Below are 16297 nucleotides of genomic sequence, written 5' to 3'. Positions count from 1 at the left end.
AATTTGAGGATTTTTGTCTATCTGTTTACGGGTCACCTGCTCCCTTCGTTGACATATGAAGGACATTAACACTTGATAATATTACCTCCGATTCTAAATATAAAAACTAGTTGACCAATTTGAATAAATTAAAAAAATAAGTTAAATTAGTAATTTGTAATAAATATGTGTTTTTTTTCTAAAATATCTTTGTTAATTAAGTATATTAACTAAAACTACCATTATTAAAAGAACTATTCTAAATGAATAAATAAATAAATATGAAAGATAAAGTGGATTAAAGTCTTATATTTAAGATTAAAATAAAAGTTATACAAATTCTTCTGTTAAAAATCGAAGTTAGTATAAAATTTGGAACCCTTAATAAGGTAAGCGGTTTGGCTATGCTGCTTAACGACAAAGTTGGGATTCATCCCAAAACACTACTATTGAAGCATATGGTATCTTGAGAGGCATCAAACTTTATGGGGATTCCAACATTAAAAAGTGTTAGCTATATAAACCAAGGTTTATGAGAATTTATGTGAGTCAAAACTCCTCGCATAATAGAGTTTATTTGGAATGACGGCTAGAGCCTTTAAAAGTAGCTTTTCAACCGTAATTTGAAGTGTACAAGACAAGTATATTAAAAAAGTTTTGTCTTGACTTACATAAATGTGCCTGTAATATGCAGCTCCAAGCAAGCACTTTCCTTATAAAGGGTATGTTTGAAATTACATTTATAAGCACTTATAAGTATGTTTCACGTAAGATAAATTTATTCTTACATGCTTATTTTGTCTTTCATAGATCATGATTAAGAAATTGCTTATAAATCATTTCAAATAGCTCCTAATTGCTTTTGAAGGTTACCATCACCATTTTAAAAAAAAAAAACCTGACTCTGTGGAACCCCACAATCTATTCAAGTGTGGATCGCAACAATCATCAACTTTCATTTACCAATATTGTGAGTGAAGTATGACAACTACTAATCTAACGGCATTTCAATTTGACGATGTTTCATTGTTTTGTTTGGTGGTGATACTTGTTAGCCAGGTTTTGGCTTATAACAGCGCTTTGGGCTTTCAAAATGCTAATCCAAAGGGCAACAGCAAGAGGAACATGAAGCAAAAATTCTTCCTCTCCCGCGTCTGAGTCATTCTCATCCAAAATAGATGGATTTTATGATTGCTACACAGGGACCCGCAAGGATTTTGTGATTATAATGCGTTTTTTTTTTAAAAAAAAAAAAGACAATCATAAATTTTATTATATTCCAGGGTGACTACAAGTGCTCGTGAGCTGGGAAAAACAAGGGCCCCATTTGTTGGTCTCATTGAAAGGAAAGCAGAACTTGGAGGTTTTGCTTGTTTGGTGTGATTGTAGCTAGTTCTCCTAAGAAATGTGTATTTCATAATTAAAAATAAAATAAAATAAAATAAAAGTTACTTAAAGAAGCAGGCCCCTTCATGTGAAGTAGCAACAATGATGACTATGATTGGGGCCAAAGGTTCAACAACCACAGCATCTTTCCCATTCTTCTTCTTTTTAGGGTGTTTAATTTAATTTATCAATAGCTACTTGAGAAAAATTTTGCCTCATAAAATATAAAAATGATTTTTTGGGTATTTCCAAGCAGCAACTTTGATAGTTCATTTAATGGGTTCGATTATATTTCAACTTTTTATTTGCCCTGTGATTGTTTTTTCTTTTTTTGGTTAAAGAAGAGGCCTCAAACCCAAAAGAGAAAACTCAGAATTTTAAACCAGCCTCAGCCTCGCCAAATCCGAAGCTGAAACTCAACACCTTCCACCACCGGCAACACACATCTTATCCTTCTCGATAGGGGTGTACATAGGCAAGGTTAGGTAAGACTGGACCTTAGCCCGATACCTAGCCCGAAATACGAACGGGCTGCATTTTGCAAGCCGCTACCCGACTCTGCTCATAGAAGCCTTAACCATTTTGGACTAGGCATGGGCGGGCTTTGCTGCCCAAATGGTGATGACTTACTGATATCACATGTAAAAAACTTTCATCCCTGAAAATTACATTTCATAATTTTACATTTTCACATATTGAAATTATCGAGAAATAATTCAAAACAGGTCTTAGCAAATATTCCAATAAATAATATTCATAATCCATTTAGAACAAAACAATTCTCAAGATTGTAATTCAAGTCTTGAAATTCAAACATTTTGTATCAATCTCCAGAAAGTTGAAAAAAGAATAAAACATCTGAAAAAATTGAAGAGGGGTTGGAGCACATTGAGATATTCTATTGGGAGCCAGGGATGGCGATGTAACAAAAGCTTGATTATCAATTCAAGTGGCAAAAATTAAATGTTACCTAAAAGATTACAAAAGGATATTAAAACCGAAGCAATGATCTAACAAGAATAACATAGACCATATAAAAATAGGGTGAAAATAATTGTAAAAAGAAAAATAAAAAAATCTTATAATCTTATAATAATTTAATATAATCACTTTTAATATGTAAATACTTATTATGCAATACAATGCAATTAGCAGTTCATACAACTAAAAGACTTCTTTCCATTACATGACTTGTTCGTAAAAAATTAATACAAAATAACTAAATATAAATTAAATAAAAAATAAAACATGTAATTCAGATAATTAAACCCCAATTTTCTCTCCATGCTCCTACCCCAATCTTGTTTTCTATCTTGTATAAATATTCAGAATTGTTGATTTATACAAATATGTAATATATGAACTCCATTCTCCAACAAAGAAAGTTGTTAATGGCAAAGAGGGGAAGATTGATTTATAAATAGCCAACATTACAATAGCAACACACAATAGAATATACCTAATAAAGCTCACGAAGAACAAGTTAAAAGCAAGATACTACTGCTTCTTTAGAAGAATTAGATCCCTTAAAATGGAAAACTAATAGATATGTAATAATAATAAATTAAATTGCAAAGAGGAGGGAAATAACTTTTTTTTTAGGTAAAGAAATGTAATATATTAATATTATTTCATAAATTATAATATATATAATCTGGGCAGGGCCAAATGGGCAGGGTAGCATGTCCTGCCCGATGCCTAACCCTACCCATGAAATACCCAGCCCAAAGATGCCCATTCCTTCTCGGGCTCTTTTTTTTTCGAGCTGGGTTGGGTAATTTTTTTTCAGGCTCAGGCGGGCTTAGCGGGCATTTAGGTTTCATGCGCACCCCTACTTCTCGAGCAGATCCTTCAACTGAGCATGAGTTTCTTCCCACAAACATTCTTCCTCCTTTAAATCAAAACCCAATCTTGCTAAAGCATCAGCACAACAGTTGACCTCCCTACCAATTTTCCTAATACGAACAATCCACTCTCTTCCCATCAAAATCAGAATGCGTTGAAGAATTGCTGGGATAAAACTTGACTCATCCTTGTTCCCCTTTATAACTTTGAACCAAAATTTCTGGGTCAGATTCAACAATTATCTTTCGGAAGTCACAATGCCAAGCTAGCTCTAACTCTTTTCACATCCACTGGCTTTCCGCCTCTACCACCCCACAAAACCCAATCTTTTTAGCAAAGCCACAGATCCACTCTCCTTTATCGCTCAGCAACAAACCTCCGCAACTAGCCATTCCTGGGTTTCCATGACAAGAACCATAAGTGTTTACTGTAATCCAACCAACATCAGGAAGAAGCCACTTGCAAGGGGGATAGAACTTAAAAAAGAGGCCAAACTAGCTCTAGGGATAGAACCCTCCACCTCCCCTATATAAGGGGACTAGTTTGCCACAAGCAAAGACAATGTACCAACTGCAGTGAACAATGGTTCTAAGATCTCTAAATTAGGGCTAGGGTTTTTTTTTTTAATAATACCATATACACAAGAATCAAATGAAAATAACACAAGTTGTTGTAGCTATCAAATATATTTGGGTTAAAATGCAAATATACACATGAATTTTTTCCAAATATATGCTTGGTACCATAAACATATCTTGAGTGTAAAAATACACATGAAGTTTTCAAAAGGTTGCAAAAATTTTCAGACCATTAACTATTGCAATGTTGATCATTTGTTTGACTTAAGACTATGACATGAATGCTGATTTGGCTTAGAGAGTCGATAGCAAATGGGTGAAGATACAAATATAAACATTTTTCTAAATATGCCCCTGCCACTATAAACAAACCTTAAGTGTAAAAATACTAAAAGAGAAAATATTTCTTTTCCTATTCTATTCTTGTTTTCGTTTTGTTATTCCATAGCTTTCACAAACTCTTTTTTGGTCTCTGATTCTATACCGAAAGAGGAAATCTTACATTAATTACAAGACCTAGGTCTCCCAGTAGCATCTTGTTAATTTACTTTTCTCCTGTAACGAAAGGAGATATGGATGTGATGCTTTTAGAAGGCATAAAAACTAATGGGGTCCTAACACCAAATGGTTTTAATCCTCAATTTTTTTCAGTCTCTATGTCATGTGTTGAGAAATGGTACTTTTGAGATGGTCCAATGTTTCTAATAATCTCAATTCCATCTCAAGTTCTATCTCTCTCCTTGAGTCAAACCTTCATCACTTTGATTCCAAAGGGTAAAGCACCTCAATCTTTTAATGGCTTCCGCCCCATTAGTCTTTGTAGTGTTCCGTGTAAGGTAATTACCATTGTCATGTGCAATAGGCTGCAATCTATAATTCAACAACTCATCACCCCATTCCAAAATCATGTCTTGAATTGAACCCAAAACCTCTTAAAACATTCATAAAGAATGTTGCAGAAGGCCACGAGGGAGATGGTAAAATGCTCTCATTATTAGTATCAAGAAATTGTGCATTTTAATGAAAGTATAAACTTGACTTTGATTTGGAAGAGTCTTTCCAAGTACTTTAAAATCTTAGAGTAACACATAAATTCATTAAAACTCTTAGTTGAGGGGAAATTAATTAAGTTTTATAAAGTATAAAGGGGAGAGATAATTCTAAGTTTCATTATTCTTGAAGTCAAAGTTTTGATTTAATTTTGATTGCAGTCAAACTTTTAATTTTCAAAATTTTCTCTAGTTTATTTAAAATTCTCAAAATGATGTTGCTTAACTTAATTGCTTTTTTTTAAAAAAAAAAAAAAACTCTTTTTGCCTTAATCCTCATAGGAATGATATATCATTTCCTTTACTACTTGTGACGACTCATATGCTTGCAGAATACACTTGGCGGTAGACAAAGCTCTTAGTGTTGTTGATAGGGTTAACATCAAAATCTTTTTTGGCCAATTTTTGCAATTGTGTTATGTTGGATTAAATGTTTTGATAATGAAAAAAGGTAGACATTATTCGAGTCGGTATTTGAATAATGGATAGAGGATTCTTTTGTCCAAAGGATTTATTCGAGCCATTAATCAAGTCAGTTTTTTTTTTAATTAAAAGCTTTTGTGTTTGAGTTATTATTTCAGTTAAAGTTCTTCTAGCCAAAGTTTAAGTACTATATTCTAGTCAAAAACTTTTTTAAACAAACAGGTTATTCGAGTTAATTTCACTTTAATTTGGGAGGTGTTTGGCAAACTTAAAAAAACCACTTGTGCGCCTGAAACTATAGTTTGGTTTGGAAACTATCTAAACACCACTTATTTTAAGAAAACCATGATTTGGCTGAAAATTATGGTTTCAACTAAGAAATTAAGGTTTCAGAAAAAGTGAAAATTTTTCGCTTTTCCATGGCTATTGGGACAAAGTGAAGAGAGAAAATGTGATCAGTACGTATAGTGCTATGCTTTTTCTTCACTATAATAGCAAGATTCTAATGCTCATGAAGGAAAAAGGAGGAAAGGTTCAATAGAATTATTTATAATACTCGGTGTTTATAATTTTGATATGGAATTATCAATTTTCTAAAAATATATTTAATTTTCTATTTTATATACCCACTAATTATTCATTTATCATGTAACTAATAAATTGCTCTTATGTATGTTTATTCAATTTTTCGCAAAATATTAGGAGATTTTATATTTAAAATCTGTCAAATAAGATAACCATTTTTGTAAAATCATATTTAATCTTATATTTTATAAATATATACACATTAATTATATTTTTCATATACGATTTACTATGTTGGCAAAAAAATATATTATTTGCAAATATATTATTTCAAACAAAAATATAAATTAAAATATATTTTTGTGTAATTATCATATCAACTTATAGCTTTTTTAATAATTTGCACATAAAAAAGTACTTCTAATAACAACTATTTAAATATTCTTATTTTGTCAAAATTACTTTTTTTTTTTTTACAAAATCTATTCTCAAAATAACTATTTTTTTAAAAACTATTCTCCAAATCATGGTTTGGTTTTATCTTACCACCCCCTTAGTACTTTATTTTTGTTGATTTGACTTAGGACAAAAACAAGTTTTTATTCGCTCTCTTACTCGAATAAACTTCAAAGAATTCTTTGTTTTTAAACATTACCGATTCGAGTGCTTATTCAAATAAACTGCTCTGGTTTGTTCAAGTCTTACTTCAAGTCAAAGCTTGAAAGTTTGTGTTGATCTTTTATGTGTCCAAGTAACTATTTGGATGGCGCCTTCAATTTTATTCGAATAATACTTCAAGTCACTATTTCAGAATTCTCATATTTTCTATGTGAGTTTATAATTAAAAAAACTTGACATAATAAATATTAAAAACTTAATGTAAGTATTATCCCAAAAATAATTCTCATAAGTTGATGATGTAAAATAATTATGGCCTTAAATTTATCTCAATTAACCTTACCAATGAAAAATAAAACCAATAAAATGGGTTGGGGTTCACGGGCCAACTTGCCAACTAGCCAGTCAAAAAGAGATGGATTAGGGTTTTGTTAGCCCGTCAAGATGCGAGCTACTCCAACTCACACAACATAACTTGCGTATTAGCAGATGGGCCCACCTAACCCACTATTGGGGGTGCACAACAGACAGATCGGATCAGACCGAAGCCTTACCCGAAATCTAGTCTAATTTTTGATCAGGCTGAGTTTAGCAGTCTGTGACCTGGTTCAATCCAATGGTAACCCGAGATCGAGTCGGACTGGACTTGGTCCACCAGACTGGTGGATTGGTCCAAGCAGTTCAAGTTCTCAATTTTTTTTTAATCTTTTTTATGGGGAGCACGATTTTAATATGATAAATATAATTAAGACAATAAAAAATACCTATAGTCATATAAAACTCATCCTAAAATTTTAAAACTTCATCATAAATACATAAAAATCCCTAAAAATATTAAAAACAATTAGCAATAATATCTAAATTACAAATTATTAAAAATAAAAAATTCACCTAGACTAGACTCGACCAATCCAAGTAGTCTAATCACTTGGTCCGAAACTCAAGCCAGCCTAACCAACTAGTTTGGTCCAGTCTAGTCTAATTTTATTCTATAGTTTATTTGGACTGAACTGGACTAGGCTAGATCACTTCGGATTAGACTGAACTGGACTAGACCACCGGATTTTTGCACACTCCTACCCACCACTTCTTTTTTTAAAAAAAAATTCACATAAATAATATGTTAGTGTATTTGAATAATTTCTTCTTTTATCTACATTTCAACTTTCATGCTACATATCTAAACAAAAAATATTAAAAAAAAATATAAGCATGCTATGTTTATAAGAAAAATTAACAATTAACAACTACAATAAAGTGTACACTAAAAAAAAACAGCAATTTGTCGTTGTTAAAATTAATGATTTGTAGCCATTTTTTAACCCTTATAAAAGGCAATTGTAGCAATTTGAGCAACCGCTATAGAACCCACCAAAGCAAATGGTTTCGTAGCGGTTTATCAAAATCGCTGCGTGAGAAGCCCAGCTGCCATAACATTTTTATCACGGTTAATTAACCACTAATAATAACGTCATATATGAGATCACTTTGTGAACATTTGTAGCGGTTATAAAGCCGCTACAAATGCAGATGCAAGGCGGGAATTAAAATTTTAAACTCCGTCGTAGTTTACCAAACCGCTACTAATGAATGGTGCCAAGTCCCCATTTGGCAGGAATAAAAAAATTTGCAATGGCGCCAACATTTGTAGTGGTTATATTGAACCGCCACAAACTAAAAAATTTTGAAAAAAATGCGCCGAAAGAAAATTACAATGATATCAAAACTGCTACAAATTTAACAATTTCAGAAAAAAGCATCCTTTACGTTTTTTTGTAGTAATTGAAGAACCATTACAAACGTTAAATGGATTTTTTAAAAAAATTTCATTATTGGATTTGTAATTAAATTACTAAGATAAAATATGATAATTTTAATATGCTTTATATAATTGGGAGATGAAATTTTCTTTAATTTTATGTTAGGAAATTTTGTTAACATTTTAAATATTAAATGGAAAATAGTTATTACAATATTTAGAATTTAAAATATAAATTATAATTTTAAAAAATTATTGAAATGTTATTTATGAAAATAAAAAATGAATTAGATAGATTAGAAGATAACAATGATTAAGTCCTACATAAAAAAATTAGCAAAATTAAAATTAATAATATAATAAAAAATAAATTGATAAGAAGAAAAACTTACAAGAAATGGAGAGGGTGGAGAGGATGGAGAGGATGGAGAGGAGGAGAAGTGAGAAAGAATGGGAAGGGGGTGAGGGTATTTATAGAGGGCCGGTGTCATTTTGTAGTGGTTGTGTGTATTTGTAGCAGTTTTGTGGTTTTAAAGCTGCTACAAATGGGGACAGTGATTTTTTTAAAAAATTAACATAATTTAGTTGCTGATTGTAAAAAAATTGTTTCGAATGAACTGTTAGAAATTTTATTCTTCATTACCTTACCTGAAAAGGAGATATATAAATTCAAATAATTAGAAATAATTATAACAGATGTATATTAAAATTAAAAATATAGTTGCTAATTAATGTAACAAAAATGAACCAAAATTGTATATAAAAGAGATATACCTAACAATTGCTAACTTGTCATCTCCCTCAAAGAAGAAATTTTCAAAATTCATTGGTTCAAAGGGTTCTCTGTCATAAGAGTGTCTTTGATAATTTAACTCATAATATCAACCAACTTTCCATAGTAAGGAATGGCTCCAAATCACATGTCACTGTCAAAAACTCTAGAGTTTTGTGTGAGCAAACCCCAATCACGTGCTATTATGCGGAACTTAAACCCATTGACATTATATGCAGTAAACCTCCTGGCATCATCAAACGGACCATATGCAAGACTTTTGAGTTCAACTATGTGGCAATTATTGTCATTATGTATTCGGCATGTAAACTAACTTGAAAATTCTTTGTGGACTTTCTTCTCAACCTCAACTGATGTTTGTGAATGAACCCGTCGCTCTCGCCCTACATATGTTCTAAATTCCCTAGAAATGTGATTGGGGTTATGTGTCAGAGAAGGCAATGATGAAGAATTTTTAAATATAGAAAAGAAAATCAATATACAACTTACTAGAGAAAGAGTTCAACTTGAGTATAATTTATCAAGACATGTATGTGTGCTTGTAACTTCTTAATAGGAATCAGTTTGAAGTATTCAAATGCTCCAATTGATTTCCTAATAGGAGGGAAGAAGTAGCTCGAATTGGAGGGACCTAGTGGACAATTATTAATGCGTGGGGGGCAGTTGAAAGATATCTTGATGTCATTAAAGTATCTAGAATAGAAAGTAAGGACCTCATCTTGAGGTAACGTTCTGCTATTGACTCCTTTGGCCACACCTTATTCTTGGCATAAAATTTCAATTTTTCGAAATCCCTGCATGTTTAATTAATTAATAATTGTCTGTAATTGAGATTAAAATGTGGAGAATGCGTAGAAAGAGATAATAGGATACATCCATCGATATTGAATTGGGCAAGCAAGTTTTGCCTCTCAAACAAGATGGATAGTAAGATAAACCATGACAGTGAAGAAGGACAAAGAAAATATCATCTCAAAATAACAAAGCGTCAAAATAATTTTATTCTGCAGTTAATCCAGCTCCCCAGGTATCAAAACATTTGCACATAACTTTTTAAAACAAGAACACAGCTCTAGCAAAACCATAGAGACATCAGGAGGGAGTGTGCTTTTGAGTACTAAAGGAAGTAATTGTTGCATTAAAACATAGGAGTCATGACTCTTCAACCCAATAACCTTTCGAGCTTACAGATCAATACATCTTGAGATTTTACTGGAATATCCATTAGAAACTTTTATTTTCTTTAATGTTAATAAGAAGATATCTTTGTTCTGCTTTGTCAAGCTAAATTTAACTAGTTGAAACCTGTCATTATCATCGAGCCAAGTATCTGGATGAATTCCAAGGGCCCTTAAATCTTTTCTAGTTGAGAGGTGGTCTTAGACTTTTCGGGTTTATTGAGCAATGTGTATAGCACATTATCGTACACATTCTTTTCAATCTGCATGACGTTAAGACTGTGACAGATCAAATTAAATTTTCAATAAGAAAGGGTGAAGAAGATACTTCTTTTCTATCTCTACATTGGTTGACCATCAGATGTGCCGTGAGAACATCGGGTGGTTCGTTCGACTTCATCAATCTTGCCAAACTCAACATCAACACCTTCTTGCTATCGAAATATATCCATACTAGATAAAATAAAAGGAGGATCTCTTTTTTCTTGTTTACCATTGAAGAGATTCCGTTGTAATCTAAATCTACGTTTCAAATCGAGAAACTGTCAGTGGCCCAAAAAGCACCATTTACAACTATGTGGAAGGCGTACAGCTTTGGAGTCAAAGTTGCACTCAGGACAAGCCAACCTAGTATACATGCTGCAACCAGATAATGTTCCTAACCAAGAAAAATTACTAATCGTCCACATCAATGCTGCTCGAAGATTGAAAAGCTTTCTCTTATATGAGTCATAGGTTTCCGCACCAGTAGTCCACAGCTTGACCAATTCCTGCATCAATGGTTGTAGGTAGACATCTATATCATTTGCAAGTGCTTTCTTGCTAGGAATGATCATAGAAAGCAAAATGGAGCTCAGTTTTATACACATCCAAGGCGGCAAATTGTACAAAATTAACACAATAGGCCATATATTGTAACTGGTGCTCATGTTATCTGTAACACCTCACGTAATTATATCAGTATACATAATATATTTAATTGAAAAGTCCATACATATTTCTAATACTGCAACAAGTCAATTTCAAAACATTTCTAACATAATTTAACAACATAAACTATTAAAGTCTTATAGTCATGGCAAATAAAAATATAACATAGCATGTGCTTGAGGAGCATAAAAGCCTTCACGGCTCACTTTATTGGTGCCTTCCCTTAATTCCTACTAGATCCTTTGCCTAAAAAATTGTTAATATAGGGGGGTGAGATCAAACGTCTCAGTAACTACTGAAATTCTAACCTATACAAGCAAATCACATATGATAAACCAAAAATCTATTTATAGGTCTGTATATATGTATATATTAAAAATCACAGATTTGATACATTCAATTCAATTTCAATTTATTATTCAATATATCCAAAAATAATGCAATATGCTGCCTCCCTTATATCACCGTCCACCCTTATACCGCTGACTGGAGCCATAGGCTAACACATAGTCCGATAGGAACTAATCCATTTTATTGAATTATTCCAAGCTCACCGATACAAGAGATATATCCGGCCAAAGATATAGAGCTCAAGCTCGGACTATGGCTCCCCTCCTTTGTGAATAGGGAGGTGTCACATGTCCCACAGCTCCAATGAATTCTCGGCCAAAGGAAAACATGGAAGAAGGGGCCCTGACAAGTGCCATCCACTGTGCACCGAATGATGGCATACCACGTGGTAATTTTATATCCATGCAATCTTCTTCTATCCTTAGCCCAACAATGCATGTCAGATGCCAATAATATTACATCATGAATACGTCCTCAAATATATTAAAAATAAGATAGCAATAAAACTTATATACCATTTAATAACAACTCATGACAATTCCATAGCCATCAATATATTTAATTATTAATCATAATTAATAGCAATAAATCTTAACAAAATCAAATAACATACCAAAACATTCATTTAAAAAATTACAATATTATATTTCAATATATAAAAATATAGTAAATTCATAATACAATCATACACAATTCACATGTACAAGAAAGAATTTTCAGAGTTACCTGGTACTCTTTAGCTTACAAATATTCACACAAAGATTACTCCAAAATTCTCAAGTCTACAAAATTGCACATAAATATTTATTAATATAAACTCAGAACTACTCCAAAGCTACTCTAAAATTCTAAGACTACCCTCTAAACCAAAATTACATAAATATATTAAATCTCCCAAATCTAAGCATTTATAATAGATATTATTTTGAAAAATAATTTACATATAAGGCTATTTAAATCTAACAAAACCCAGGATATGACACTTAGGGTGTCCAAGTCCCTTTCACTTAGACCAACATTATAATCAGAACGCTGACTATGAGAAAGGAACGCTTTGAGGGCGACGGTGGGAATGACGACGGCGATAAGGCGAAGAGAGTAAGGAAGAAATTTCGACCGACGATGCAGACAGGGAAGGATGCCCAGAAGAACGACGACAATACTCAAGATATGGGTAAAACCTTCAAGGATACGCTGCTGGGGGATAAGTCGGAGCACTTCTCGACAGACCAGAGAGGAAGCAGTGTTTTTGAGGATGCCTGGGTAGAATATATCGAAGGGCTCCAATGCTACTTTAGTAAGGATACCTCCGAAGACGACTCACAGGAGATCACTGGCAAGGAGGACCTGGAGGATGATGACTGCCCCACGCTTAAGGTGTCAAGGGAAGAGTACGAAAAATGGTGCGCACCTTGGCGCAAATCTCTCATTGTGAAACTCCTGGGGAAGACGATACCCCTCTGGGCTCTAAGAGACAGCCTTAATAGGATCTGGAAGACTAACTTTTCCTATTCAACAAGAGATATCGATAATGGCTATTTTGTGGTCTCCTTTGAGGATGAAGAAGACATGCACCGTATTTACCAAGATGGTCCCTGGATGGTTTCCGACAGATACCTGATGGTGCAAAGGTGGAGACCGAATTTCGATCCCTGGTGCAATGAGACGCAAAAGAAAATTGCTGTGTGGGTGAGACTCCCCCTTATCCCCCTCAAGTTTTTTAATGCCAATGCTCTTAGATCAATCGGCTCCTTGATAGGTCGTGCCTTGAAGATTGACCGCATCACCTACGCAAGTGAACGGGGAAGATATGCACGTATATGTGTTGAAATCAACCTACAGAAGCGACTGAAGTCATCGATAAACATCTTTGGGAAAAAAAGGGTGATCGAGTACGAAGGCTTGCATCTTGTATGTTTCGGCTGTGGGAAATATGGCCATCACAAAGAAAAATGCCCAGAGAGAGCCCCCCCAGAGGCCACGTCAGGAACAGCGGTTGCGGACGCTATCAAGGGAAAAGTCTCCCAACAGAATAAGACACCATCTACACAACCTGCAGCCAATGAGGGGACCAGTGGCAAGCATGAATATGAACCTGCTGGGGAGAAGCGAACACGAGGAACCATGGAAGGAGAGCCGACGATAGCCGGTGGTGCACCACCGCCAATGGAGGGGCTTGGTGTCTGGAATCTGGTGCAACGTCCAAGGCGGCGCAGATCAGGTAACCCCAAAAAATCGGGATTGAGCACACAAACTACAGAGGATATCTCGCATCAGATCAAAGGAAAGAACGATATCCGCGGGAAGGACATACACTTTAATGAGGCTATATTTCATGAGACTGTTAAGGCGAAGAATTCGCAAGGTCAAAAAGGTAGGGCCAACAACTTTGGCAAGGAAACCCCCAATCAGAAAAAGTGGGTCCCTGTGACTCATAAGAAATCAACATGGAGAGACAGAACAAGCAAAGGGAAAGAAAATATCACAGATAGCAGCCCATCTGAAGCAAGACCTCTGGCAGGACAAGCCCAAGAACCACGACTTCACTTTTTGAGTGCGGAAAACCCGTTTCAAGCACTGATGAATGAAACAGACGAGGCCCACACGACTGAAGAACCCACACAGATGCAAAGGACATCGCAAACGAACATTGCTAGCTCGAAAATAGAGATGACCCACGAACCAAACGCGCCTTCCTCCAGGCCACCTCAGCTTGTGAGCTGTACTCAAGGGACTGTCTCAGTTAATCCAATATCCAGGGGACCTATAAGCACTGACTCCCCTTCAATGGGTTACCCATGATTGGTCTCTTTTGGAACTGTAGAGGAACGGGCTCCAAAGCTCTACCAGGGCTCATAAAAGAAATTAAAAAGAGATACAGGGTTGATTTCCTAGCCTTGTTTGAGACGAAATGCGGAGGCCCTAAAGCGACTCGACGTTGCCAAAAACTGGGCTTTGACAAGTTTGACACTGTAGATGCTATTGGTTATCGGGGAGGTCTTTGGTTCGCCTGGAATGAAGGAAAATTCTCTGCCACTATCATTAAAAAAGCAGACCAATATATCCACGTGCTGGCAAAAAACGGTGATGAGAAGATTTATATCACCTATGTCTACGCTAGCCCGAATATAAATATCCGTCGACAGCTTTGGACGGAGCTGGCAGAGTTACGCATGAATGATGATTTGCCGTGGATTCTAGGTGGAGACTTCAACGTTACTCTCTTCTACCATGAACCCAGGTCCAATGCTGTTCACACATCCCCTCCTGATAAGGATTTCATTTCTTGGTTCGAGGAATTGGAATTAAACGATCTTGGTTGCAATGGTCCTTTCTACACTTGGAAAAGCCATAATTGTGAAAGTAGGATTGATCGGTGTGTAACTAATGACAGGTTTAAAGAAGCGTATAGAGATGCCTCGGTTAGACACCTCCCTTGGTTTCATTCAGACCATCGCCCAATCCTGTTAAGCACCTCTTTTGCCCAACCTGAGAGTAAAATATCTAGACCCTTTAGAATTATGGCTTCCTGGGTCCTTCATGAAGATTTTTCTAGACTAGTTGGTGACTCTTGGACCCCCGAGGCCTAGTGGGAAGAAAATGTGAATAATTTTACGAACGAAGTAGGCGCCTGGAGCCACCATGTGTACGGCCATTTGGGGAAAAAGAAGAGCAGATTAATAGGGAGACTCGAAGGCATATCACGCACCTACGGCAACCAGAACCTTTCCTCGTCGATCGATCAGCTCCATAAAAAACTTTGGAAAGAACTAGAAGACATCTTAATTCAAGAAGATCTTATGTGGGCCCAGAAAGCTAAGTGCAACTGGTACTCCCTTGGTGACAAAAACTCCAAATACTTCCACGCAAGAGTCAACGAAAGGAAAAGAAGAAATCGGATCCTAACCATAAAAAACGATCAAGAGGAATGGATTGAAGATCTCCAACAAATAAAAGTCACAGCCACTAACTTCTTCATAGATCTCTTCAAGAGTGACACTCATGACCCCAGTCCACACCTTCATTGCTGTTCCTTCCCCATGTTGGAGAAATCTGTGTTAGAAGATTTTTCCAAAGAGATTTCAGATGAGGAAATTAAATCAGCAGTTTTCAGTATGGGAGCACTAAAATCTCCAGGCCTGGATGGCTTAAATGCCCTCTTTTTCCAAAGCCAGTGGGATTCTATTGGCACCTCAGTAATTAAGGTGGTCAGGACAGCTTTCATGGACCCTAAGTCAATCAGGAAGCTCAACCATACATTCCTTATTTTAATTCCAAAAAGGGAGTATCCAGAAGTTATTCGCGATTTTCGCCCTATTAGCCTCTGCAATGTTATTTATAAAACTATTACCAAGATTATTTCTAATCGTATAAAACTCTTTCTCCCGCAGATAATATCGCCAAACCAAGGTAGTTTCGTCCCTGGACGCACCAGCTCTGATAATATCATTGTCGCCCAGGAAGTGATCCACACAATGAAAAACTTGCAAGGGAAAAGAGGCTTTATGGCTATCAAAATTGATTTAGAGAAAGCCTACGACCGAGTCACATGGGACTTTGTTATTAATTGTTTGAATGAGCTCCAGTTTCCTGAAAATATGAAGAATGTCATCAAAGCCTGTATCTCATCACCCTCTATGCAAATTCTGTGGGAGGGCTACAAAGCAGACGAATTCACCCCAGAACGAGGTCTTAGGCAGGGAGACCTGATCTCTCCTTATCTATTCGTTATTTGCATGGAAAGGCTGGCCCATTTAATCCAAGCAGAGGTCGATGCTAAGCGGTGGAAGCCGATTAAACTTGGTAAGGATGGCCCCCCATTTCACATTTATTTTTTGCTGATGATCTATTGTTATTTGCAGAAGCTAGCTTGGAACAGGTGG

General features: G+C 35.2%; 1 protein-coding gene across 1 annotated transcript; it reads left to right on the top strand.

The window, feature by feature from the left end:
- The first annotated feature begins 14212 nt into the window (after nucleotides 1-14212).
- Nucleotides 14213-15004, top strand: LOC114730965 (uncharacterized). The gene has a single exon (XM_028918080.1). It carries the CDS (start codon nucleotides 14213-14215, stop codon nucleotides 15002-15004), a length of 792 nt encoding a protein of 263 aa, XP_028773913.1.
- The last annotated feature ends 1293 nt before the right edge of the window (nucleotides 15005-16297 follow it).

This window comes from Neltuma alba, unplaced genomic scaffold (genome assembly GCF_004799145.2).
Source record: "Neltuma alba isolate B1F8T4 unplaced genomic scaffold, ASM479914v2 tig00012791_pilon, whole genome shotgun sequence".
Lineage (NCBI taxonomy): Eukaryota > Viridiplantae > Streptophyta > Magnoliopsida > Fabales > Fabaceae > Neltuma > Neltuma alba.
This window is presented reverse-complemented; position numbering and strand designations above follow the sequence as displayed.